This window comes from Penicillium mononematosum, assembly GCF_028829835.1.
Source record: "Penicillium mononematosum strain IBT 11891 chromosome Unknown utg000005l:1.0-9366267.0:1.0-9372171.0, whole genome shotgun sequence".
NCBI classification, from domain to species: Eukaryota; Fungi; Ascomycota; class Eurotiomycetes; order Eurotiales; family Aspergillaceae; genus Penicillium; species Penicillium mononematosum.
The window spans coordinates 4,590,651-4,616,553 of record NW_026643275.1 but is presented as its reverse complement, the minus strand read 5'-3'; the positions used below and the strand labels follow the sequence as shown (position 1 = coordinate 4,616,553).

At 49.6% G+C, this 25,903-nt stretch overlaps 11 protein-coding genes across 11 annotated transcripts; 4 read left to right on the top strand and 7 right to left on the bottom strand.

Moving 5' to 3' along the window:
• Positions 1-301: 301 nt before the first annotated feature.
• Positions 302-3,718, bottom strand: N7519_009900 (ankyrin repeat domain-containing protein; the record flags this gene model as incomplete). The annotated part of the gene is made up of 4 exons (XM_057296673.1): positions 302-1,853; positions 1,906-2,521; positions 2,571-3,180; positions 3,236-3,718. 4 exons carry the CDS (start codon positions 3,716-3,718, stop codon positions 302-304), a joined length of 3,261 nt encoding a protein of 1,086 aa, XP_057144555.1.
• A 321-nt stretch (positions 3,719-4,039) lies between these two features.
• On the bottom strand, positions 4,040-5,647 carry N7519_009899 (aldehyde dehydrogenase ALDH; the record flags this gene model as incomplete). The annotated part of the gene is made up of 3 exons (XM_057296672.1): positions 4,040-5,223; positions 5,274-5,473; positions 5,523-5,647. 3 exons carry the CDS (start codon positions 5,645-5,647, stop codon positions 4,040-4,042), a joined length of 1,509 nt encoding a protein of 502 aa, XP_057144554.1.
• A 1,035-nt stretch (positions 5,648-6,682) lies between these two features.
• Positions 6,683-7,552, top strand: N7519_009898 (dihydrodipicolinate synthase family protein; the record flags this gene model as incomplete). Its single annotated transcript, XM_057296671.1, has 1 exon — positions 6,683-7,552. One exon carries the CDS (start codon positions 6,683-6,685, stop codon positions 7,550-7,552), a length of 870 nt encoding a protein of 289 aa, XP_057144553.1.
• A 180-nt stretch (positions 7,553-7,732) lies between these two features.
• On the bottom strand, positions 7,733-10,027 carry N7519_009897 (Zn(II)2Cys6 transcription factor; the record flags this gene model as incomplete). The annotated part of the gene is made up of 3 exons (XM_057296670.1): positions 7,733-8,773; positions 8,820-9,742; positions 9,802-10,027. 3 exons carry the CDS (start codon positions 10,025-10,027, stop codon positions 7,733-7,735), a joined length of 2,190 nt encoding a protein of 729 aa, XP_057144552.1.
• Positions 10,028-10,886: 859 nt separating this feature from the next.
• On the top strand, positions 10,887-12,497 carry N7519_009896 (alpha-hydroxy acid oxidase; the record flags this gene model as incomplete). Its single annotated transcript, XM_057296669.1, has 9 exons — positions 10,887-10,980; positions 11,036-11,069; positions 11,130-11,232; positions 11,298-11,532; positions 11,601-11,753; positions 11,819-11,893; positions 11,961-12,214; positions 12,262-12,338; positions 12,422-12,497. The coding sequence occupies 9 exons, from the start codon at positions 10,887-10,889 to the stop codon at positions 12,495-12,497; spliced, it is 1,101 nt and encodes a 366-aa protein (XP_057144551.1).
• Positions 12,498-13,207: 710 nt separating this feature from the next.
• Positions 13,208-13,611, top strand: N7519_009895 (uncharacterized protein; the record flags this gene model as incomplete). Its single annotated transcript, XM_057296668.1, has 3 exons — positions 13,208-13,342; positions 13,408-13,466; positions 13,557-13,611. 3 exons carry the CDS (start codon positions 13,208-13,210, stop codon positions 13,600-13,602), a joined length of 240 nt encoding a protein of 79 aa, XP_057144550.1. The 3' UTR covers positions 13,603-13,611.
• A 335-nt stretch (positions 13,612-13,946) lies between these two features.
• N7519_009894 (uncharacterized protein) lies at positions 13,947-15,414 on the bottom strand (the record flags this gene model as incomplete). Its single annotated transcript, XM_057296667.1, has 3 exons — positions 13,947-14,050; positions 14,115-15,210; positions 15,316-15,414. 3 exons carry the CDS (start codon positions 15,412-15,414, stop codon positions 13,947-13,949), a joined length of 1,299 nt encoding a protein of 432 aa, XP_057144549.1.
• A 776-nt stretch (positions 15,415-16,190) lies between these two features.
• Positions 16,191-17,812, top strand: N7519_009893 (cytochrome P450; the record flags this gene model as incomplete). Its single annotated transcript, XM_057296666.1, has 3 exons — positions 16,191-16,315; positions 16,423-16,594; positions 16,655-17,812. 3 exons carry the CDS (start codon positions 16,191-16,193, stop codon positions 17,810-17,812), a joined length of 1,455 nt encoding a protein of 484 aa, XP_057144548.1.
• Positions 17,813-18,452: 640 nt separating this feature from the next.
• Positions 18,453-20,096, bottom strand: egl3 (putative extracellular endoglucanase/cellulase; the record flags this gene model as incomplete). Its single annotated transcript, XM_057296665.1, has 4 exons — positions 18,453-19,402; positions 19,462-19,559; positions 19,631-19,695; positions 19,758-20,096. 4 exons carry the CDS (start codon positions 20,094-20,096, stop codon positions 18,453-18,455), a joined length of 1,452 nt encoding a protein of 483 aa, XP_057144547.1.
• Positions 20,097-21,559: 1,463 nt separating this feature from the next.
• On the bottom strand, positions 21,560-23,334 carry N7519_009891 (major facilitator superfamily domain-containing protein; the record flags this gene model as incomplete). The annotated part of the gene is made up of 5 exons (XM_057296664.1): positions 21,560-21,779; positions 21,829-22,137; positions 22,192-22,585; positions 22,823-23,093; positions 23,143-23,334. Coding segments are annotated over 5 exons (1,386 nt in total), but the record flags the coding sequence as incomplete, so codon positions are not given.
• A 918-nt stretch (positions 23,335-24,252) lies between these two features.
• Positions 24,253-25,588, bottom strand: N7519_009890 (NAD(P)/FAD-dependent oxidoreductase; the record flags this gene model as incomplete). Its single annotated transcript, XM_057296663.1, has 2 exons — positions 24,253-24,442; positions 24,492-25,588. 2 exons carry the CDS (start codon positions 25,586-25,588, stop codon positions 24,253-24,255), a joined length of 1,287 nt encoding a protein of 428 aa, XP_057144545.1.
• Positions 25,589-25,903: the final 315 nt, after the last annotated feature.

Genomic DNA, 25,903 nt, shown 5'->3' with positions numbered 1-25,903 from the left:
TGACATCTCCATAAGGTGAATATATAGTTGACATAGTGGTCCATCGCCAGCCATATATGCTGAGCAGGGATATCAAACTAGATATTAAATGCGACAAAATAGCTAATAATCTGCCTTGAATTTTTAATAATATATATGAGCGCCTTTCGTAGAGAAATACATGATACGCAGTTTAAGTAAAGCGTAGGTGTGTTTGATAAAGTTGATAAAGTGCGAATATAAGACGAGTCCCCCCGACATTCATACGTACATGTGTAGACCCTGTAGTTACCGTCGATATATAATTTCTATTTTCAGTGCTTCAGTGCTCGTCTCCTGTCCCTTGATCACTGGGTAACTTCAGAATATGCCTGACTGCAACAGCATCCTCTTTCCTATAGTCCTCAAGTACCATACTAAGAAACTCATCATCACGCAGAAGATCTACATCTGCTTTTGCCTCTTCCACAAAGTATCGCACCATTTCAAGATTTCCACTCAAGACGGCGGCAACAAGTGCATTGCCGGCCGCATTCGGTACGTTTACAACTGCTTTTGCCTCCTCCACCAGATATTTCACTACGTCAAGAGTTCCCCAGGCGGCGGCAGCAAGCACAGTAACAAAAGTGTCCTCGCCAAGCGGAAGATTCACATCGATGTTTGCTTCCTCCACGAGGTATCTCACAATATCCAGTTTACCAGAGAAGGCAGCGGCGGCAAGCACATTGCCGTGGGTTCTCACATGAACTAGAAGATTCACATCCGGGACCTCCTCTGCAAAATATCTCACGATAACCAAGCTTCCATTCCCTACGGCGGCATATAGTGCACTGCCGTAGTCCCCACTCTGGAGTGGGAGATTCACGTCTGCGTTTGCCTCCTGCACAAGGTATTTGACCGTGTCCAGTCTACCCCAGTTGGCTGCGGCTGCAAGTGCGCTTCCATATCTGCCATTGGCATTGCACTGATTGACGGGAACTCCTTTTGCAATAAGAGTTGCGCACAGAGGTATGCAATTAGTCATGGCAGCTATCGTGAGCAAATCTTCTCCGCGGTCATTTTGTTGAAATGGGTCAAAGTCATTGCTGTCGCACCATTTGCGAAGAGTCTTTTCATACAATGAAAACTGGGCTATAGTAAACATTGGTGTCGTAGCGGGTGCCAGGTCTTCATGAGACAAAAGTGGCCCTGCCCGGAATGGCAATTGGACTGAAAGACTGTGCTCTTTAATGTGATCTAACCATCGAACGTAAAAGGCGCTACTTTTGTTGGGTGAACCAAGGAATTTCTTTAGCAAAATGACAGATTGATCTTCCTCAGGCTGCGGCGCAAGGGCGTAGAAAGCCCAGCAGGTCTGAGCGTGGTGAGAGAAAGGATGTGTTTCATCAAATGGATCCTGGGAGCTTCCAGGAAGTGTTTCTGGGCCAAATGTTCGCATAAGAGACAGAAGACACACCTGGGCACAGTAAGAGTGTGCATTTTGATACATCTCAAGGGCCTTCTCGAGGTACTCCCTCGCTGAAAGGTGGAAAAATCTCCATCGACCATCGGTATCAACTATGAGCAAGTTCTCACAAATTGAGAGCAAGGTCTCTTGCTTCACACAACTCGCCAACTTTATGTCGTCTTTCTCAATGGCCATGCGAGCGGCGGAGAGGAGTTCTTCACTTGTGAGCGGATAAGGAGAGCACAGCACCCACTTGAACGTGCGTTCTGCTATGGCTTGTTCCGGCGGAAATCGGGTTTGGATTTTCCGATATATTTGGTCATACATCCCGTCCAGCCCCTTCGGGAGGGTTTCCAGTGCGTAATCGATCGATTCAACGGTGTCGCATTGTACAATTTGCTTTACCTGGAGGGCGGCCCAGAGGAACCTGGTTTCGTTAGTGTAGAGCTTTTTCGGTCATTATAGTCATGAGGTCTTACATGTTGTCGCATTTCTCGAGAATAACTCGAACAACAGTGTCCTTCATAGCGGCAAGTTCTGAGTTGGGATGCTTCTTCTCAAATTTATCCATCTCCTTGGTCACGAATTTCTCAATGTCCTTTTTGTTGTCCTGAGCCTGGATGATGACCGTTGAACTTGAGCCATATTTTGCGCCAATGTTTTTCTCAGGCCGGCTGGCAACAAAGAGCTTGACTCTGCCTCTGTCTTTAGTCTCAGCAATGGCATCCTCAAGAGCCTCGACCAAAATATCAAGTTCATCGTCCAAAACTTCATCCAAGGCATCAAGAATGATGACACTGGTTGAATATAGATTGAATGCTTCCACGAGCTGACGACAGCATTCTGAGGAGCTGAGTTGTGATGCTCTATTGGTTGCTCTTTCCCGTGCATCTTGAAGGCTTCTCCTCACCGATTCGGTGCTGCCTTTTGGGGCAGCAAACTGACGAACTAAGCTTCGAAGCACTGGTAGTGCTTCCCGCCGATTTTTCTCGTCTTGGTTGCAGAAGAAATAGCCAAATCCTTCCATTTGGGATCCCTTCATGTCCTCGATATGCTTGACCACAGCTGAAGTCAAAAATGATTTTCCCGTGCCAGCTAGCTTTTGTCAGGGAGGTAATATATTTCGAGGATTGGGCAGACTCACGAGATCCTTGAAGCCACAGGGTACTGGATAAAGGTGAATCCATCCACTCACGGAATCTCCCATCTTGAACAAGCCAATCACCAGTACCAGGCTCCCTTCTTTCTTCGATCTCATCGTGATGACGGCCATACTGGATATCCGAGACCCATTCAAGAAGGTCCCTCCGTTCTTGGTCATTCACCCATTGGAAGACATGTTCCATATGCCGAGTGATTCTGTTGAGGGACTTCTGAGCTTCTTGGAGATAATCCTTGAAAATAACTTCTTGGTGAGCGCGAGCCGTGTCTTCACACTTACCAGCCGCTGTTGCGAGCTCTTGTTCCAATTTTTCCAATTCCAGCAACATGTCACACGACCTCGTAGTGTCAAAAATAGCCTGACAAAATTGCACGGCAGTGTTGGACGAAAGATCTGACGACGTGACCAGTAGTTCCAACACACACCCATACAATGCCACGATTGCATCGTGAAGTTTATCCACGACATCCTTTCTCCCCGTCCGCTCGGGGTTGTATATCTCGTAGTAGACCTGACCGCAGAAGATGGCACCCGCCACTTTGTCAACAACAGAAAGTAGGGCGCTCTTTTCTTTGTCGAAAGTATCGATTCCCTGGATTCCACACTGTGTAAGCAGTGCCTTGTACCTTCCTATATAGAGAACCGACCTCGAGGACTGATCTTGCCACAGCCCACACGCCTCCAGCTCCAGGAGCCGGCGCAAATTGAATGGCCACGTCCCCAATTTTCTCGGCCCAGTGAACGATCTGGAGGGTTGTTTGTCTCACTGGGATCTCATGGTCTCCTATTTGGACCCTCCAATCTTTAGCCAAGCTTCTGTCCCGCTGTGTTTCGGCCTCTTTTTCAAATTCCTTAACCTGATCGACCATACTCTCAGAGCCTTGTCGGTTCATGCCTCGCCTTTCGAGTTCTTCTTGCGATTTGCGAGGCAATTTCTCAAAGGCTTCAAGCCACAAGTCACGCCCATCGCTTGCTGGTTTCTGCGGTGGAAGGTTGATCTCTGTGTCTTTGGGGGCTGAAGACGAGAGAATCGCTTTGCCATTGCTTTCGGATATTGGATCTGGCTGGCTGATAGGATCTTCTGCAGGTGTGCGGCGTTTCAATCTTGACACAAGACTCTTGAGACCCATGATTTATTTCTTTGGCTAGAGGGCTTACCCCTCCTTTGTGCTGGGCGCTTACTGGTAAATCATTGACAGGAAACAGGAAAGAGGAAACAGAGAAACATGGAGCGCAGTAACCCAGTATTGCAAGCTAACAGGAAACTGGAGGAGAGGAGAAAAAGAGAGGGAAGAAGGAGAAGCCTCCACCCCACAAGTAAGCAGCAGGCTGAAAAATCAGACGCTAACCTGAAACATTAAAACATGGCCTTTCTATATACAAGAAGTAAATAAGATGCTTAGCTTGCCAGAATCTATGTTTATATTGTGCAATGTACTTCATAGGCCCATTTACAGCCTGGTACCCATGTTCACATGAACCGCCTTAATTTGGCTATAAGCTTCCAAACCTGCCTCACCCAACTCGCGTCCAATGCCACTCTGCTTCACACCACCAAAAGGAATACGCGGGTCACAGTCTTGGCTGCTGTTAATCCAGACCATACCGGACTCAATCTCAGCAGCCACGCGGTGAGCACGCTCCAGATCACGCGTGAAGACAGCCGCACCCAGGCCGTAAGTGGTATCATTGGCCCGACGAATAGCTTCTTCCTCATCATCGAAGGGGAAAATCACCACGACGGGGCCAAACACTTCTTCACGGGCAATGCGCATAGAGTCGGTTGCATTGACAATAACGGTTGGTTGAATGAAGTACCCATCCTTATTCTTCTCGTCAGTCGGCGTGTAGGGAGCGCCACCAGTGAGAATAGTAGCTCCTTCGTTCTTGGCAATTTCAAAGTAGGAGAGGATACGGTCGTATTGCGCGCGTGTCACCTGCGGGCCGTGGAAGACCGACTCGTCCCACTGGTCGCCGATCTTCACACCCTCCACTGCAGCCTTGTAGCTAGCAGTGAATGATTCGAGGATATCGCGGTGGACGAAGATACGTGAGGTGGCGGTACAGATCTCGCCTTTGTTGGACATAATACCGCCATGCGACCACTTGACAGCCTGGTCCATATCCGCATCCGGGAAAACCAGCAATGGGGACTTGCCGCCTGTTTCGAGAGTGATATTCTTGAGTGTGCCGGCAGCCATCTTCATAATCTCCCGGGCAGTCACCGTTGATCCTGTGAATGCGACCTTATCGATCAATGGGTGCGAAGCGAGCGTGGCGCCAGCCTCGCGCCCGTAGCCATTGACGATGTTTACCACGCCTGGAGGGAATCCTGCCTTCTTGATCAAGGTACCGAGAATGAGAGCGCTGAGAGGGGTCTGCTCGGCTGGCTTCAGAACAACTGTGTTTCCACATGCTAGTGCAGGGCCAAGCTTCCAGGTGGCCATTGAAAGGGGGTAGTTCCATGGAATGATCTGTCCAACTACGCCAATGGGCTGGCGGATTGTATAGGCGAACTTTTGGGGAGTTGTATTGATGGTTTGGCCAAAGGTTTTATCAGCCCAGCCACTGTAATAGCGAATTGTTGTGATTGCCTCGGTGAGATCTTCGTCAAGGGCGACGTGGTAGGGTTTTCCTGCGTTCGATAAGCAGATTGTCTCCAGTTTGGGGGATTTCCATACATACCATTATCCCAAGCTTCAATAGAAGCAAACAGCGCTCTGTTCTCCTCCATGAGATCGGCGAGTCGGGCCATCAACTGGCCCCGCTCTGTTGCGGGAAGCAACTTCCATGAGGGGTGGACCAGGGCCGCTTTGGCAGCCTTCACGGCGCGGTCGACATCTTCGGCGCTCGCTGCTTGGACGGTGGCAATGGGCTTGTCAGTACTAGACAATAGTTAGTGAGGTGTACAGAGAACTTCCGATAATGACGTACGCGGGGTCAAGAGATGTGATGGTCTGGCCTCCTGTGGCGGGTACAATCTCGTTGTTGATGAAGAGGCCGGTGGGCTGCTTGTAGCTGTGCCCATTGGGGGTGACGATATCAATGAAGAGGTCCATTTTGATTTTGTTCTTGGGTATAATAGAAGTTTGAACAATTCCAGCTCCTTCACGGCGCGTGGGGTATGATATAGGATATCTCTCCCAATGAGGTTAAGCCCCTTCAGGCAAGTCCTTCCGATATACTCTCCGCGATGTTAGTGATATTATAGGTAAAATAGATTAGAATGGTTATTCTCAATTTATCCTGATCTTAATACCCTCGGCTTATTTCTGATTATTCGATTAATAGATATGCCGGACTCTTATGTCGGATTAAGGTGCATTCTTGCTTTTTTCGATCAGCCATGTTCTCAGCCCTAACATGTCATCGGATGTATATTTCTCAAGCTTCTCTCAAGTTCTAGCTAAACATGTTTATTGCAATAGTGGAATATGTTACAAATGCGAGTATATACTGGAAGGATAAAAAGTTAACTCGTTTCGAAGCTCAACGCCAATTGACTGTAAAGGTACCACCGGTGTCAGAGATGCAATATACAATGACGTTCAACGGCCTTATTTAAACCCCGCAGGTACCTAGGTAGTTCATTTCGGGGTATATCCTTGGCTAGTCGGAAGCACAGTCCACATGCGAGGCCATTGGTGACATCCCGATCCACTGTGTGGCCATTGCGGAATCCCTGCATAGCACGATCTGCATGTCATGCCATCAAGTCTTCCAACCCCTAAAGAACTGCTATCTTATCGCTTTAATCTACATGAAGCAGAATTCCAATCGAAAGAACGTAGAATTCGAAATAAAAAACTCCCAAAAGAGAAAGAAGCCTCACCCCGATGGTGGGGATACATCCTAAATAGGAAACCTGTCCCGATACGGCAAGTCACTCCTCTACAGTCTGAAGTAGATATAGAATCATGAATCTAGAAAATATAGAAACGGTAAGAGATTCCATAATCAGATCAACTATATCTAGATCACCACTTCCTCCAACCCCGCCATACTCACCATATTTCCAAACAAACCAAAACATCTCTCCTCTCACTTCCTATACCTACCTCCAACCTCCAAAATGGACCCCCCTCTACGGAATCATGGTGGCCCTGATCACCCCCTTCACAGACGACAAGACCGCCATTGACGAAGGCCGTCTGCAAGCACACATCGAGCACCTGATCAAAGCAGGCGTGCACGGTCTCGTTCCAGGCGGCAGCACAGGCGAATTCACCACAATGACCGTCGCCGAGCGCAAGCAGCTAACAGAGCTGTGCGTTAAGTTTGCCGCTGGCCGCGTCCCCGTCGTCGCTGGCACAGGCAGTCTCTCATCCGCCGAGGCCGTCGAGCTCTCCGTACACGCCGCCAAAGCCGGCGCCGCAGCCACAATGGTCGTGCCCCCCTTCTACGACCCCGTCATCCTGGAGCAGCTGCACGAGCTTCTCAATGAGATCCACACGGCCTCCGGTCTGCCCATTGTCTTCTATAATATTCCTTCTGCGTCGGGAATCACCCTGTCCCCCACTGAGATCGCCGGTCTGTCTAAGGTCGGCGTCAAGTATCTGAAGGATACCTCTGGTAATGCCCCGGCCCTGACGGAGCTTATCTTTTCTCTGTCGGATCAGATTACCTCGTTTAATGGATGGGATACTTTGACTTTCTATGGTCTTGCTGCTGGCGCCCCCGGTGGTGTCTGGGGTGCAGCGAATATTATTCCTGAGTTGGCCGTTGAGCTTTATGAGGCTGTTTCTGTTAAGGGGGATTTGAAGCGTGGTCGTGAGATTTGGGCTAAGGCTTTCCCCATTTGCAAGTTCCTTGAGTCGCATAACTACGCTGCTGCTGTTAAAACTGGTGTTGAGTTGATTGGCCAGCCCACTGGTGGCTTGCGCAAGCCTTTCGCTCTTCTCAACCCGGAGTTGACGGCGGAACTTAAGCAATTGCTGCAGAATGCTGGTGTTAAGACTGTTTAGGTTTTTGTTCATTTGTTCATTTGATGATTTGGAATGCTTGAATGTCGGAATGAGAATGCGACACGTACTATCCATGTACATAGTTTATAGAATATACAACCTTGGAACCATATTCATCACGTCATAAAGGTGCATAGTACAAATCGTACGATATAGTCAAGACAAGAATAACCAGCTATGTTAACAAAACAAGGGCCATATCTGTCCTTGCTTCACAACGTCAACCCATGATGGCATCGCTTCACCCCGGTTCGCAGTCAAATGCTCATCCTGCTTGCGCCACACTTCAGTGATAATATTTCTGGCCGTTCCAAAAGCAGCAAACCCGCATATTGAGCTCGCCTTATCCAACATGCTCATAACAGCCTCTCGTCTTGCGGTTGACATTGCCTCACATCCTGCAATAAACAACGGCCACGCTGTTCCAGGTCCGGTGGGATCATCTTGGGTCAGTGTTGCACTGCATGCCTGAAGCGCTGCAATAACACTATCAACATGACCCTGCAGAGCGGCGGGGTGGGTCTTTCGGATTCGCCTGTAAAAGAAAATTACTAGAGCTGCATTCAAGGCCTCCACCATATGACCGTGCGGTTTTGAGTCGGCATGGAGCTCCAGGACTCCGGCTCTTGTTCGACCCAGGCTGAAAGAGCAGATCATATTTTCCAGGCGAGTGCTACGTCGCTGTAGTGTTTCCCACGCTTCAAGGCCCATGGTCTGACCCGCCTCACGGGCAATACGGAATGTCTCTAAAACGTTGGCTAGTCTTGTGGTTTGCGAGACAAGGCCAAGCCAGGTTTCTGGGATGCCATAAATCTGCTTGTATAATGTTTCAGGATAACTTCTCGAGTCCTGAAGATGGATGTCGTGGAGTCCTGAAGTTTTGTCCTTGGGTTCATCGATATTGAGATCACTATCCGAGTTTTGTGTTTCGAGGCGGAGGAAATCATCCAGCCGAGGGTTTGGCTCAGCGTTCGCCATCTGTTCTGAGTTCGGTGTGTGTTGTAATCGAAATCGAGAACCGAGTGCTTCAAGAGAGGAGGCAGAGAGGTTGTAGTCATGTAGAACAAATGTGCTCTCGCCGACGATTCTTAGCCAGGTGTAGACGTGGTGCAAAAGTCGCGCCTTTTTCGATATTCGGGTTTTTGAAAGACCTCGAAGCCGTAATAATCGCTCTGCATCAATCATAAAACATCGGGCGTGTTGTTGTTGACCGGACATGATCTGTGGGAGTCAGAGTCATTCAATTGATGTCAAATAGGAAACTCACCGTGTACTGTATGAGAATGCACGCAGCCATCAGCTGGTCTTTATATTTTGCTTTCTTTAAACCCTGTGTTTCTGACTGCAAAGACGTCTGCATATGATCCTTAGCTTGCAGGTATGCCTGGTTGGCAACCTTCCACCAATACTCAGGCGGCTTTGTCGATATTGTTGAAGGGTTGAGAACAAGATGAATAGCAGAGCAGGCGAGCAAGCCGTACAGATTTGCAAGTTTGGCCTGACTGACCTTTTCTGTCCCAAGAAAAGTCGAATCACTGTATGTTACCACCGCCGCCGGCACGTTCAAAATCTTCCAAGGCGATTTCTGTCGACAGGGAATGGCCATTATGTGTGGGATCACAATATCCTGAAAATGCTTAAGCAGGGACGGGGCCTCCTGCAATGCATCTACATCAGCCGAAATAAGCTCTGCTGGTGCCTGTTGTGTTGTGAAAGTGTGCAGTAGATCATCGTTGTGATTTGAGTCGACAGGTAGCAACCCCATCTCTTGACTCATATCGAAAGATAAATCATTCGGCATACTCAAGGCGCCGTTTGTTGTAATCTCCGTCTGGTCTAGACCAAAGCTCAATAGATCAGACCAATGGAGGAAGTCATCGATCTGAGACAGTGAATCAAGTATTGGAGAGGGATTAGACTCTTGCAGATTCTCAGGAGCCACAGTCTCAGGCGGGTCAACTGCAGGACTTATATCAAACGCGACAGGCTCAAGTTCGTGCACCAATTCCTGCTCTAGCTTCCGTGGCGCTGAAGAGAAATCGAGAACCGCAAATGGTCCAATGACAATGTCACCGTCGAGCGAACGTTCAGGGTCTCGCAGTCTCGAGTCCACCTCTGCCAGTGATGCATCAATAGATCCGGATACGAGATCAGACCCAAGCGCAGTGCTCATAGAAAGTCTGGATTGCTCTAGCACACGGGTTAATACCAGCAAGTCCAATTCGTCTCATACTGTCAGGGCCACGTACCCGAATAAAGATACCGGCGAGTCCCACGAGCACTCTCAGTCTCCTCGCCGTTATCAGTACGCATCCACAAGACCTGATCGGAATATCCCTCGCATTTCACGTCTAGGGCCCGACAGGTGCGACACACGGGCCGTTTCTGATCGCATTTCACATGCCGGCGTCTGCAGGTGCTGCATCCTCCCAGCGCATGGGATCGGCGAGGTCTTGATCGCTTAGATGTCGCCATTTCTAATGGTCTGATATATTCAATCTAAAAAGGAGCTTATTGCTGATTCCATTTCCATATTGGAAAGGGAAAGTCGAAGTCATAGCTAACCCCGCCACAATCGGAACCGCCTTCTAATCTTGGACATGGGATTCCTTATCAGCTTATCTCCTCGGAATCACCTGCTCTTCCAATATCTTTTCCTTCGTCCTTTTAACAGCAATTTCATTCCAAACCGACTAAGATCGCCTCTCTGTTTGCCCCAGATCACAAGTGGGACAGGAAAGCAGATTTGGGCCGGTTGGAAACGAAGCCGTCAACAGCCCGTTTGGCCCAGTAAATAATGTAGATAATGTTGTGCACTTCATTGCCACCATTGGGAACGACGACCTTGTCAGAAGTGGCCGTTGACCGTAACCAATACTGACACGGCGCTCGCTCCAGATATCTTGAACACAGTATCTTGAGCCGCATGAACAGCTCTGATTCTCTTTTCGTGGAGCCTTTTCTTGGCAGGCTTGGACCCAGCATGTTTGACTAGACCACGCACAATATCCTCGCTCTTGTATGACCGGCGCTGGCACTATATTTGTATATGTTGTAAATAGTGTTTGGTAGGGTGACACCGTCCACCTGTGGACGGAATCTCAGTCTGGCAAGCGACTCCGATGATCGTCTTCTACAATCGGAAACCAACCCCAGAAACCAATCTATAGCAGCGAGGAGCTACTTGTGCGCAACTCAATCCGGCAATGGAAAATGATCTCGGGAGAGGAGAGGTCGCCGGGAGTCCTTCTTATTTGAACTGTGCCATCGTCGCCTCGCTCTATCCATTTTTCTTATACAATTTCTATAATCACATCCCAACGCAAACGGCACGATGGCTCACCGCGGAGAGACCCTTCACAAAGATGTATGCTGCATTGCTGACTTGAAGAATATGGGGAGTAGTCGGCTGGCTCCGATGGTCCGAGGTGAGTGTCGTCAGTTTACCGCAACGATTTATTGTGTCAGTGCTAACCTCGATAGACTACTACAATGGAGGAGCTATGGATCTAATCACGTATGGAATATCAAAATATCAAACCGCAACGACTGCCCCAATTCCCTAACATTTGTCTAGTCTCAACGAGAACGAAACAGCCTACGACCGCTACAAGATCCGTCTTCGGGTCTTAATCAACGTCGACAAGATCGACACAAGCACCGAATTCCTCGGAAGCAAGGTATGTGATGTTCCGCTTTCGCCGCATAAACGAACGCAGTGCGAACTCTAACACTCAAACCACAGGTCTCGCTCCCATTCGGCTTCAGTCCCGCCGCATCAATGAAACTCGCCCACCCAGACGGCGAGCTCGCGACCTCGCGTGCAGCTGCAAAATTCGGCCTTGCCATGGGTCTGTCCTCGTACTCGAATTATCCGCTCGAGGAAGTTGCCGCACAGGGGACCGGGAATCCGTATGTCATGCAGATGTGTGTACTGCGGGATCGGTCGATTACGCTGCAGTTGTTAGAGCGAGCAGAGAGTATGTCGTATCTGAATGCTTCTTTTGTATGGTTTCATTGGCTGGGCGGGGCTAACATCCTTTTTCAGAGGCTGGGTACAAGGCGCTGTTCCTATCTGTTGATGTACCTGTGCTAGGCAAGCGCATCAACGAATACCGGAATGAATATACCATTCCGGATGATATGTCGTGGCCGAATATCCTCAGTCACGGGGCGGATCACTCGGACCGCACCGACTACGGTATGTACCGTGGAGCTGATTTAAAGTTGATGTAAGGTTATAGAGAACATGCTGATGTCTTATAGACCCCAGTTTGGACTGGGAGGAAACAATCCCTTGGTTGAGACAACATACCTCTCTGAAGATCTGGCTTAAGGGTGGTATGTTTGTGTTGTTGAGTGACCCGAGTAAAGCAGGTCACAGTTCGACTAACAATCGATGATACAGTAACTACCCCCGAAGATATAGAACTGGCGATCAAATATGGCATCGACGGCATCGTCATTTCAAACCACGGAGGCCGGCAACTGGACGGCATGCCGTCGACATTGGATGCACTGCGAGTCTGTGCCCCAGTAGCCAAGGGTCGGATCCCGATCGCGGTGGATGGAGGTATCCGACGAGGCTCGGATATCTTCAAGGCTCTGGCGTTGGGGGCTAGCTTTTGCTTTATCGGAAGGATCCCGTTCTGGGGGTTGGCTGTATGTGGTTCCTTCTGTTGGTAATTCTGTTTACTGACCAAATACAGTATAACGGACAAGAAGGTGTTGAACTGGCGATTAAGATCCTCCGCCAAGAACTGCGGATCACCATGGCATTGGCTGGGTAAGTGAATTCCATTCCAAGGTTGTTCTGGAATGCAAAAAAAAAAAAAAGAAAAAAAGAAAAAGAACGCTAATCGGAAGCAGGTGCCGAACGATCAGCGAAATTCAAAGTTGTTACCTTTCTGTTTTGCGGCCGGATGGAATTCTGTCGAAGCTATGAGGGATATTTTACTATTTCGAGTTCCTTCAACGCACGTCTACACGTACATAGATATCTATGATATAGATCATACAGTTCATCGACCTTTCAAGAGTGCAAATGAGGTTCTTGAAAAAGTGTTACAATACCATTACCCCAATACAAGCAATACATAAGCTGTTTGCCAAGACCTTCAGGTCTTGGCAACTGCCCACAAGGCTGAAGGGCTGATTGCTTTTTTCCTACTTCGGTGGCTTTCCGATACCTAGGTAGAGAACAAGCTATAAAAGGCTGTGCAATCCATATTCTATCTGCCTACAATACCCGAACATAGCCACAGTTCTAGAAGTAAATATAGAGAACTGGAGAATATAGCCCTACGTAGGTATACTGCGAAGCCTCAGTGTGGTCCCTGGTACCAGGCAGCATCATTCTGATTTGTCCAGCTAAACTTAGCAACACTCCGTACTCGTACCCCATCTGACTTGCATAAGCCCTATAGAGTATTGGAATGTGTAAGCGTTTAATCTCTTTTGTCGGGCGCTAGTTGTTTCATTTGACTTTGGACTTATTTTTCAGCCGATCGTCGAAACTATTGGAAAAAACTACATATAGCGTCCTTTTCTCCTTTCTGTTTTATCTTTCTTCACTTTTCTTTGTTCTCTATACCTCTTATCCTACACCTTAACACTATTTCCAACCTTGTACCATATACACATACTACTACCACAATGTTCAACTTCAACTTCTTCAAGTCTACCCCGGCCAACGAGCCCACTGAAAACTGGAACGCCAACACCGTCACCATGCAGCCCACCAGCCCCGCTGCCCCCTCAAGCAACCAGAACGTCGTCACTGAACAGCCGGTATGTGCACCATAACCCATAAATAAAACTCATATTTCCAGAACAAAAATTAACATCTATATCAGGCCAGCCAAGAACAAATGCAGCTGCGCGGTGGTGGCGGCGGTGGTATCTGCTGCGGAGTGTAAGTTCCCTATCCCCCTCTGAATCCAACCCGAAAAAACATATTCGGTCATGCGCGCGATAAAATTCCAGAAGACTAACTCATCCCCAGTTGCGCCGGTATCGCCTGCTTCGAGTGCTGTGAGATTTGCTGCTAGACGATCAGAAGAGACCGGGCCGTGGCTGCCGATGCGACACTGTTGATGGACGCGGACTTGCTAGGGATAATTCTTAAGACCTTGGGACTCGTCGTCTACCGCGTGACATTGGCGGTCTTTCATGTGATGCGATTTGATGTGATTTGACTTGATGGACTTCCTTTTCTTTTTGCTATACTGGATCTTTCTACGCTATACCCCAGAACAATGCCAGTAATGGAGTTCAATTTCAGATTCTTGTGTTTTGACTCGCTTTGATATAAGTAGATGTTCATTCTGGTCGTGGCTCATGAAGTAGTCATTATATCCATGGAAGGACAGGTCTGTCAGACTTTGTGTTTTGGCTAACCAAAAGGACGACGGGAGATCGCTGATCGCAATGCGGCGTCTACATCCCATAGTCGGAAGCCTGGCGCGCGGCCGAGGATTCTGAGGTTTGCGAGGAGTACTAGGCTCATGTCAGTGATGTTGATAAAAACACAAGTCGCAAACGTCATCGACGGTCAACTCACGATCAAAGAAACACTCAACATCCAAAGTATACGAGGCCGAGGATTCCGACTCCATCTTAGTAACAGGAGGAGTCCCATCAGGAGAAGCGTAGAGACTGGAAACAGTCGATCGATCCGGCGAAAAGCCATATAAAGCCCCAACCAAGCTTTCCGGAACACCGAGCCTCAACCCAGACCCATCAAGCACAAAACCCCGATGCTCCAGATACCCCTGGACATCACGACAATCAAACCACTCGCCATCAAGATCCAGCGACCGAATCCTCTCCTCCTCACTCATCTGCGCCAGCCCATCCACCCCTCCCTCCATAACAGGCTCCCGATCCCCACTCCAATCCTCATCCCAATCCTGGATCCCGCCCCGCTGCAAAATCCGCACCATCCGCCGCAGGATCTTCCCCGGTCTCCGACTGTTCTCCGGGTACACGGGGTTCCCGTCGCTGTCGACGCACGGGAAGTGCTTCCCCGCACCGCCGAGCGTGTAGAAAGGCATCTTGATGAATTCTAGCCCGCTCCCGATCTCGGACTGCAGCGTGCGCCGGAAATTACGTCTTATGCCTGCCATGTCGTGGATGCAGGGGACTAGTCCGAAGACGCGGCTTAGCAGGGCTGGATCAGTGCGCGGGTCTGTTAGCCAGCGGTAGGTGTGCTCGAGGCTGAATCTGTGCAGGCGGCGGGCTAGGTTGGATTCTTGGTGGCTGTATGTGTAGATTGTTGTTGTTGGGAGGATGCGGTTTATTAGTGGGGATGGGGAACGGGCTCGGGTGTATTGTGGGTATGAAGAGGAGCTGTTGGAATCCTGCTTCTGGGGATAGGTGTGTGACACTTCGTAGCCGAATGTGGGCTTGTCCGTCGATGGACTGTTGTTCTGGAGTTGGAGATCATCGTCGTGCTCAGAGGTCGATCTGGCCTTGTTTATTTCTGCTAGGATGAGCTCTCGTGTGCGAGCGAGATAGTCCACGCTTGGCTGAAGAGTTGGATCGTCGTTGAGCTGATTGATCGCGTCGCGGTGGGCTCCGCCGAGGAGATCTGATACATTCTCTAGGGTCTGCTCTAGTACATTGACGCGAGATCTGAGGGTCTGGATGGTATTCTCCTTTTAAAGACGGTAGGTGCGTTGTGCCCGTCGGATCTGCAGACGGCGTTCCTGTGGAGCTGGTCAATATGTACAACATATTTCTATGGGCCGATCGGGATCTACCTCGATGGCAGTGGCATCTTTAGCCTCTAATTTCGGTCGGCCTCTTTTCCGTACGGGACGACCCGGGCCCGATTGTTTGTCGGTCACTTCATCGGGCATCTCCGGCTTGGGCTCCCCTTCGGGGTCTTAGATGGGTCAGTTCTCTGGACAAGGTGCCTATTGATATTTCTGCTTCTTGTGCCAGCTCCAGGTAGGATCTCGAGGATAGCATGTCCATCGTGGGTCTGCAGTCTGAGCTGAAATGGTAATATTCCAGTTTAGATTATCATAGAGAACAGAGTTGAGGTTGGGGTTGAGGTTGAGACGTTGATTACAATTAATTGAATTAATTGATCACTCATCTTCATAACCTCGGCCAAGCCCAACGCTAATGCAGACAGGGATTCCCCACTGGCCTTGCAGATATTTGCATATGCACATGACATTATGAAATTATGAAAATTATGAAATTAGCCTTGTGCACATTCTAATGTCAACCAGTTGATTTATTCTGACACAGACCTCTGACGATGCACGTCGGGTGATACATTCGGAGGAACTGAAAGTTCTAAGAAAGGGGGAACATCCACAAGACGGTGAAAGAATCCAACACGGTGACTCCGACGCGAACTCGGGTCTAAACACACACCAAGTAACTGCTCCGAGATCAGATCGGTGCAGGAATTGCATCGAGTGTGAAATCCGAACAGCCGATCGAATTTGACATCCACTTTGTCCGCGATTGGCTCTTGACCCTTAGCTTTGTGACGATCATTCCCATGCTACGGAGGTTTTCCCCACTTATGCTTGCAGCCGAGGTCGCTCCATCCTTATAAAAACACTTGTTTTCCTGCCCGCACTCTGGAAATCCAAATCCGAACTATCTAACCAGGACCATGGCTCTGTCATTCGTCTTGGGCTTTGCGGCCGCAGCCGTTGTGCTGCAGGTCATCCGTATGGTATTCAACTCGTGGCAACACTCGCGCAATGCTAAGAAGCTGGGCTGTGGCAGCGTGCCAATGTACCCTTGCAAGGATCCTTTTGGAATCGACAACTTGAAACAATCTCTGGCGGCAGACAAGGCCAAACTGGTACCTGAGTTGGCCGAGAGCGGGTCAAGGTTATCAGTAACCAGGAGAACCGCTATGTCACTACATTCTCTATCCGCAACCTCGGTCGCACCCACATCTTCACTATCGACCCCAAGAACATCCAGGCTGTCCTGGCTACACAGTTCAAGGACTTCGAACTTGGTTCTGTCCGCCAAATCAGCATGCATCCGCTGCTAGGCACTGGTATTGTGAGTCACATGCTATACCTTATTGATCCTGTCTCCAATCTAGGTATTGACTGTTTATAGTTCACCGCCGATGGAGAGGAATGGAGCCGATCCCGTGGCCTACTTCGGCCTCAGTTCACCCGCGAGCAGATCAGTCAATTGGAATTGGAAGAGGAGCACGTGCAAAAGGCCATGCAGGCTCTGCCCGTCGCAGCCAACGGATGGACCGCCGCAACCGACATCCAAACCATCTTCTTCCGCTTGACCATCGACTCCGCCACAGAATTTCTCTTCGGCGAAAGCGTCGAGAGCCAGCTGGGCGCCCTAAACGGCCTGAACAGATCCGAAGACTCATTCGCCACCTACTTCGACAAGTCCCAATGGGTCTGCGCGCAGCGAAGCCGCTTCGAGAAACTCGCCTTCCTCGCCGAGAACAAAGAAACCAAGTTCTCCGACAAGCAAGTCCACTCCTTCGTCGACAAAGTCGTGTCAAACGCTCTTGCAGCCTCCCAATCCGAAAAGAAACCCTCCAACGAAAAATCCTCCTACGTCTTCCTCGAAGCCCTCCTCGAAGTAACCCGCGACCCAATCGAGCTCCGCTCCCAACTCCTCAACATCCTCCTCGCCGGCCGCGACACAACAGCCTCCCTCCTAAGCTGGACAACCCTCATGCTATCCCGGCACCCAGACGTCTTCACCAAACTCCGCGAAACAATCCTCTCCAACTTCGGCACCTACTCCAACCCCGAGAACATCACCTTCGCCACCCTAAAATCCTGCCAGTACCTGCAGCACGTGATGAACGAAGTACTCCGTCTGTACCCCGTCGTCCCCTTCAACCGCCGCAACGCAACCCGCGACACGACCATCCCGCGCGGCGGCGGCCCAGACGGCCAGGATCCCGTCTACATCCGCAAGGGCCAGTCGGTTATCTACACGACGCATGTTATGCAGCGCCGTAAGGACCTGTGGGGTCCTGACGCTGACGAGTTCAAGCCTGAGCGCTGGACGAGTCGTCGCGCTGGATGGGAGTATATTCCGTTCAATGGTGGGCCGCGGATCTGTATTGGACAGCAGTTTGCGCTTACTGAGGCTGGATATGTTATTGTCAGGCTTTTGCAGCGCTTTGATCAGATTGAGAATGTTTATCCTGATCAGAAGATTCGTTATGGTCTTACTTTGACTAGTGCGCCTGGTGATCTTGTTACTGTGCGCTTGCACCAGGCTGAGGATGCTTGAGATTGTTGTGTTCTCCGCGGTTCTTTGGGTTCTGGTTCGGGTTTCCCGGCTAGGACGGTTTCTTTCGCGGCATTGTTATCCTAAGGGGTATATGCTTATAATGATGATGAGAATGACATATCTACTTAGTTCTGAATACACCTTCTATGATCTTGAGTTATTCTGGCTAGGGAGAAATTTAATAAGTTCCACACTTGAGATGTTAGACAGCATAGAAAATATGTAGTAGGCACTGGCATCTACGGATGTTTCATCAATTAGAGGCAATGTTGGTCTTCTAGCACTGGCCACAGGGAGACGAACGTCAAATTTCTCCTTTCTGTCCTAGTCTACGAACAAAGCGCGCATGATCACGCAGATCCTAGTCCTACATCCCTATTGGGCAGCTCAGAATAAGATTATGGAGGAAGAAAGCAGAAGACCGTCTCTATAACTACACAAGGAATAGAAAGAAGCGTCACCCAGCATGCATGCATGCAGTATTTGCAAATTGTAATTGAATATATATAATCGAAGTGAATCGAGAAGAAAGTAATGTATAAGAATGGTGTAAAAAAACAGTCGATCAAGAAAGAAAGCGCTGACACCAAGCCACCCTGTCAATAAAATCTCCCCCTTTGGCTTGATCCAAGATCATCCCTTAAGCAACGCACTGGTAGTAGTAAGGGTTCTGCTTGACGCAGGTGGTGCCAGTCTCACAGACAGTGGGGCCAGTCCAGTTGATACCACCGCACTGGTAGTAGTGCTTAGCAACATTTCCAGTAGAGGGGCTGTTGGTAGGTACCTGAGCATTGGGCTTGGCAGTGGAAGTGGAGGTGGCGCTGACGAGGGTAGTAGGGGTGACAGTGGTGGTAGTAGGGACAACAGGAGCGACAGGGGCGGAAGTCTGGGCGGGAGCGGAGGCCGAGCTGGACGGCTCAACCACGGAGCTAGGGGCCTGGACGTTGCTGCTGGGGGTGCTGGTGACGTCGATAGCAGCGGTGGTGGTCGATGTCTGGGCAGCAGACTTGGTAGAGGTGGGGGCGGAGGAAGAAGATGAAGCCGGGGCCGAGGCAGTGCCGTCGACGAAGTATTTCTCGAGGATGGGAAGGTAGGTCGAGTAAGCAGGGCCGTCACTTGGCTCCAAGCTGTACATGTAAGATCCCCACCAGGGACCGGCGGACCACCACTCGGCGCCCATCCAGACGTCGCTGTTCTCGGTCATGTAGGAGAGCATGCCGTCGACGGCAGCCTGGCAGTCGCTGTTGACGCCACCTGCGAACTCGCCGATGAAGCCCTTCTTGTTGTTTTCCTGCAACCAGGCGGTGGCGGACTGGAGACGCTCCTTGCCGATGGTGCTGCTGACGCAGGTCTCAGAGGTGCCGGAGCTGTCGCCGTCCAGGTACTGGTGCATCTCGTAGACGATCTTGTCCTCGGAGTCGGTAAGGGCCTTCAGGTTGTCGTTGTTGTCGGTCCAGGACCAGGCACCGCTCCAGGCGTTGCCTTCGACGAAGATGTACTGGCTGGTGGCGCCAGCGGCACGGATAGCGTTAATGGCGGCCTGGTTCAGGTCCAAGACGAGGGTCTGGTCGAGGCCGTGGTACTCGTTGTCTAGGGAGGTGTTAGTAGATAGTTTGATCGTGTGAGTTTGACAATGGGTGCTGGCATACTGGTGTCGAAGATGACCTTCTCGTTGGTGGCGAACTCAGTAGCAACGGTCTTCCAGAAGGCCTTGAAATCGGAGGTCGAGCTGATGATGTTGCCAGCACTGTAGATGGAGCGTTAGTATCATACATCATACCAATAACGGTGGGTAGTTGTGATTTTTGGTGCGCTTACTATCTTCCGTAGTTGTGGGGATCAAGGACGGCATAGGCACCGCTGTCGGTAATGAACTTGACAGTCTATAGAATGGAACTGTTAGACCCTGGGGAAATCAATAACAAACGGCAGACATATCACGTACAGACTTAAGGGCGGCCAGGTAAGTGGCATCCGGGGTGCCGGTCATGGTGGTTGGCACCAGGCGCTCCATCAAGAAGGGCACACGGAAGATGTTCATGCCCGCATCCCTGAGGATCTGAATCTGGGAAGTCTTGGGCCAGGTGTAGTCTTTTTCCAGAGTACCGGGAATGTTGCCCTCGCCGAATTCGGCACCGGATTCGCTCACACCGAGCCAGGTGAATCCATTTGCACGCTTCTTAATATCAGCGCTCTGCTTGTTAGGGACAGTGTCCCTTCCTCGGGGGTATGCGCAGGCCACGGTGGCGGCGCTGGCAGCCAGAACAATGTTTGTGAACTTCATTGCGTAATGTAAAAGAGAGTGAGTGTCGAGTTTGACGATAAAGAATGTGACGGAATAGGAGAAAAGGAATGAAAATCAAGAGACCAGTCTTGAGGTTTGAATGAAAGAGAATGAATGTATTGCACGAAGCAAGAGTGAAACCTGCGGAGGCCGTCTATTATATAGCCATCCCTGCACCGAGGGGCATCAAATAGCGCTTAGTATACGGGTACGGAGTCAACAGAGTGGATTCGGTTCACCGTTTGTGATCTCTCATAGAGCCACTCGGAACATTATTCGGCTTAATTATGACCGCGATACGGAGTACCGGGAAACGCTAACCCTGAGGGCTGCAGGAGATGTCTCTTCTAAACGGTGGATCTCCCCACCGAAGTATCCGGACAAACGGTCAAATTCTGAAAAGCCACTGATTCAAGCACGAGCGGATCAGAACTGTATACTCCGTACGGAGCAGGGACCGATATTATCCATAGTCGACCCCATCTGTCGGAGATTGGCAACGCTTAGCTCCATGGCCTGATGTCTGTGGAGATGAGATTACTAAACGGCGTAAAAGGCAGGTCAGTTTCCATTTTGCTAGTGTAGACAAGTCTCGCCGTCAAGAAAGGTGCAATTTAAATTAAATTGTCCTGATACATGGCTAACCCGTCTTGGGTGTAGTGGCCGAAATGAGAAATGCTCAAGATGAAACACCATGTGGCGTTTAGGCTTGATCACCCTTGGATCCTCCGGATAAATTCGCCAAATGAACTCGGAAGCTCCTTTGCAAACCTGTAAAGCCGAGGAGCTAAGCTCATATAATAATACCGAAATCAAGGTAGGGATTACCTAGTATCCACATTTCTGATTAGTCCCATAACTTATAACCTGAGAGTGGAGATGTTTGATGGGGATCTTGAAAGCTGGTGTGCTCAAATATGCTCAAATGCATCAGGATTTCAATGAAGACTCTTTGCGTTCATGCTGGAAACCAGAGCAGTTGGGCTTCTGGATATATTTTCTTGCACTCGGGTTGGAGAGTTGTATTGTAAACGAGAGAGTGAGCGGTCTACGGATGGGTTTGCGCCTGAGGCATCAACGCATCCTCCCCACAGAAACTTACCATAGAAGCCTCGAAAAGGAAAGATGAACCCATATTTTGACAGTAGGGCTTTGCATACCATTCTGTGGCCAGCCTGGTCTCTCTGGCATGGTCGCGAGTTGGGACCGTCGATCCATACTAGCCATATCGCGAACGATCCACCCCCCCACCATGTCAACAAACAAAAATTAAGGGAGAGGCGAATCCTGCAGGATCAAAGCGCGTGATGGGGAGGAAAGATGAGCGGAGAGTGGACGGGGAGTGTACAAAAGATTTCCGGTCCATTTATAACTTCACACTCTTACAACTTGGTTCTCGGAAATTAATTCGACATGCGCTATGCGCAAACCCAGATATTAATACTAAGCCAGCAGCTGCCATCTCACCTACTAGTGGAAACATCCCGAGGCTCAAAGGGCAAAGCCAGCGACACAAATCCAATAACTACAAAAAGCCCGCAGCAGACAAAGATAGGCACAGAAGAATACACATTGCCCCATGTAGCTATAAACGGGGCCGTCAGCGAACCAACCCGTCCACAAGCCATCAGCAGGCCGCACCCGACAGCCCTATACTTATCGGGCATGATTTCGGGGGTATATCTGGACAAAGTCAATTTCACAAACAAAATTGGTTGTTATGGTGACTCACCCATAGATAACCGCGTACATGGCGTTCAGGAAGAAGTTGATCATACATGAGAGGGCCACGCTCTGGGCCTCAGTTTTGACAGCGGTAAAGGACCCCGCGCAAATGGAACACCCCCAGGCCATCAAAGTAATTGAGCGGCGGCGGCCGAGGAAATGGATCTCAACCAGATAAGAGCTGAGGATAGGGCCGAAGATGCTCACCACCGCAGAGATGCAAAAGTCGCGATATGTTTTGTAAACGCTACCATCGCCAAGCTTGATGCCGTTCGCTTCGAGATAATACGTTAGGAAGACCTGATATACAGGATACCTGGATTCAGTTAGGACTTGCGCTTTGGAGACATGCAAATAGGGAAATAAGTACGCGATGCCGACGAGTAGCCAGATGAAAATCAGACAGATCATGGAGCGGACTTGTTGTTTGCCACGGAAGAGATTGATAATCATGTTGGAAGCATTTTTGATGTTGTTGGATACTGTCGGGTGTTCATGGAGTTGGTCGACCGACATGGTATATGATGACTTGTTGACTCGACTAATTGTGTTGATGGAAACGACTGCTTCCTCTCTATTTCCTTGTGAGGCAAGCCATTTCGGTGACTCGCTCATTCCAAGAACAAACGTGCGGAGAATTGACATCAACAGGCAGAAGACCCCAAGAATGATGTATAGATATCTCCATCCCATGTTGTCAGCTTTTGAGCATGTGGCTGAGGTGGCATTCTGTGGGCAGCAGAAGTTCACGACCAGTGGCCAAGCTGCGACAGTCAGTGGGAAATGATGGAACGAATGAAATCGTTGAAGTACCTATCAATCCGGTGATTGCGCTTCCCAGTCCCCATAGACATACAAGGCCAGTCAGCAGAAATCCCCACCTGCGAGGTAAGCATTCAGTAAACACCGTCAAATCAATCGCCACTAGATTTTCATCAGCAAGCTGCTCGAAAGCTTAGGTAGGATGTGAAAAGACAGGAAAGGAAAGGAAAAGCGCTGACAATTTCCTCCACCAAAGAAAGCCGCTATACCAATAAACACATTCAAAGTAGCCCAGGTGGATGAGCCAGCACCAGCGGCCGTGAAGATCGATACGCCGAAAATCGAAACTTGCCATGTCAGACGACGGCCGATAAGATCCGACACGAACCCGAAGAATACAGCGCCGACGGCCAGACCTGCATACTGGGCAGCAGATAGTAGAGTCGCATATTGCGGTGAAAACTCCTTGCTAGCTTGTGGCATAACAAGACTTATAGACGCTAGAAGCATCTGGCGATCTGTTAGAATATCTAGCTGTCAGTATACCACTTGCACTCACCTGGTCAGCAATGAAACCAAAACCACAGGAAGCCATCAACTTCCATTGGTAGCGGCCCATGCCGATAGCCTCGATGGCATCTTGGATGAGGGCCTCATTGGAACCCCGTGAGTTTGCCGGAGTGTGATCACATATCTCTCCCTCCAAGCAACTTGGAGTATTAGCTAGTTCGTATTTTTTTCTCTGAATCCATACTTTTGAGGAGGGTATTTTCCATAAGGTAGTTAGGGAGGATTCGTATATAAATAAATCGGATAAGAATAGAGAATAGAGAATGTCATTTGCTCCAATCAGCTGCTAAACAATATTTCTACAGACTAATCCCGTCTTCCCAGCACTTTGATAGGGATCTTACGGAAACGGGCCGCCTCCGTGAGGGGAAGTCCCAAGGTTATCTCATTTGGCTATCGGAGATGGCCTTCCCTGAATTCTAATGAACAGCTACCCGGCCCATTATCCGCTACGGGTCTTTGGGGCAAAGGAGCACATGTTCAAGCTTATCACAGTCATGAGTGGGTTTTAGCGGGTTGGTTGAATTTGTATAACAAAACAGTCGCCCTTTCAGGGGACATGGTCCATAAGCATAAGCATTTGGCACCCTGAAGAGTCGTGGATGCCACAGCGGGGAAGACCTTGATTACGGGAATAGGCTATATCAATTCTTAAATGTTGGCAGCTTGCAATGCTTGATGCTGTTTTGTTAGAGAAAGAGACTCGCAAGCCACGGCCTACGAATGAGAAAAATATGCGGAAATCACTAGATCAACCCGCAAGATAGCCCGGTGAGGGTTCATTGGGCATATAATAGAATCAGGACCTTACAGAGTACCTACGCTAATGATTCGTATTGTCATACTTTCTCAGGCTACTCGGATTATAGCCATAGCGACTTTCGTTCAAGGGCTGAACGAAGGTGTAGCGACAGAGTACGGCCTATCTACTAGCTTGTTCTGTTGACTTACGTGGGTACCTGAAACTTGCGGTACAAATAACTGCCCTTTAGTAACCCTGATCATTGTTGTAGCGTAGCGGCCTTTCTTAGGTACTTATCCACATGTTCGCTTGGAAGCTACATTTGAAGATAGATTGTAACAACCTTGAACAAATTGATTATAACTTGCTTTGCTCTTCCGGAGTCAACGTCCGTAAGGCAGGCCCTGCACGGCTTCCATCTCCTACCTTGAGATTACCCTCTCCTTCCGCTAAGCGAAGTCTCCATTTCTGTCTGATTGAATCGGAGACACGATTCTCAAAGCGGTCGGCTACGTACCGGCCCAGAATTGGTAGAAATTTAAATGCGCTGTTTCCATGTCAGCAATAGAGCCTACTCCAGTAGGGTACTAACTTACTGTCCAGCTCCAGCAGTGGCAATGAAGAGCCCTTCCAACTCTGGATGGTAGTCGATCACAAAGTCTCCTTCTGGGGTGTCTGTATACCAGCACAAGCGACGGTTTAACCAAGGATGCTCCGCAAACTCAGGCAGAAGCTGTCGAAGACCTTCTCGTAGGGCTTTGTCTGCCTCCTCAGGCAGAAAGGACCGATCAGCGTTATTGGAATCACGCTTAGGCGAGGATACCGTGCGGCCATCCTCATCGGTTGGCATGGAAGTTGCAAATCCGTAGCTGTGCCGGGCAATCTTTAGGATATTTGTTCCTGGCTGCGGTGGAAAGAGAAAGATGCCACTGCTAAGGTTTATCATGACGGGGATTTTTTGGATCCTGAGGGCTTCGTCGGGGCTCAATTGGATGAATCCGACGGGTTGGCCGGATGCAGACGCAGCATGAGAGAGATTGAGTAACAGGTTGGACCAGGCACCTGTACAGAGAATCACCTGGGATGCGGGTAGGAACTCTCCATTCAGCAGGTTCACTCCAACCACATGTGATCTGGCCCTGCGCAGCGATTTAACTGTTCCCAGTTTCCCAGTGATGAAAGAAACCCCAGCCTGGCTGCACTGGTGACTGAGATACCGTATACTGCCTTCAGCATCGGCCCAACCTCCTTCAGGATTGTGATACGCTCGAAGATGAGCGTAGTCGGCTCGGATGTCCGGGTACATCTTCTTGAGACCGTTCCCATCAACGAACTCATCTAGAGACTTGCCCTCGACATGGGCGATTTCCAACGTCTTATTAATGTACGGGTTCTGCGCCGTTTCAGATAACATGACGAAGCCAGAGTGATGGTAGTAGTCCTTCAACTGTGTTCTCCAGCCCTGCATAGCTTCCTGGGCCATCTGGGAATATAGAGGGTCCGCGTATTCGGTTCGAATAATTCGGGAGATATCGACACTGCTGCCATCCGGAACAGGCGGTGGATAACGATCAAGAACAGTGACATTGGTGTAGCCTCGAGAGGACAGCTCCAGGGCGGTTGATAGCCCAAAAGCTCCCGCTCCTATGATGAGGATTGGCTGCGTGTGAGACGACGTGGACGGATTCACCATTTTAAAATTTGATTCTTGGTCTGCGTACGATCGAAAATGTGGATTTATGCAGAAATTCTCAAAAAAGACAGGGTGCTACATCGTCGAACAAGTTGATGTCAGTTGTCAACACGGACCGGTTCCCCCGCACTGTCCACTCACTGAATGATGCCAGCCGGGACAATTCCGGGTCCATGTTGATGATCACACCCTTAATTAGGAAGTGAGCGCAGCCCTGGAGTGTTTACCCCCAGGCCCAGATATCATGTGGGTTCGGGTCTCTTACCGGGTCAGATCTCACATTTCTCTCAGACAATCAGACAACGTCTATAAAAG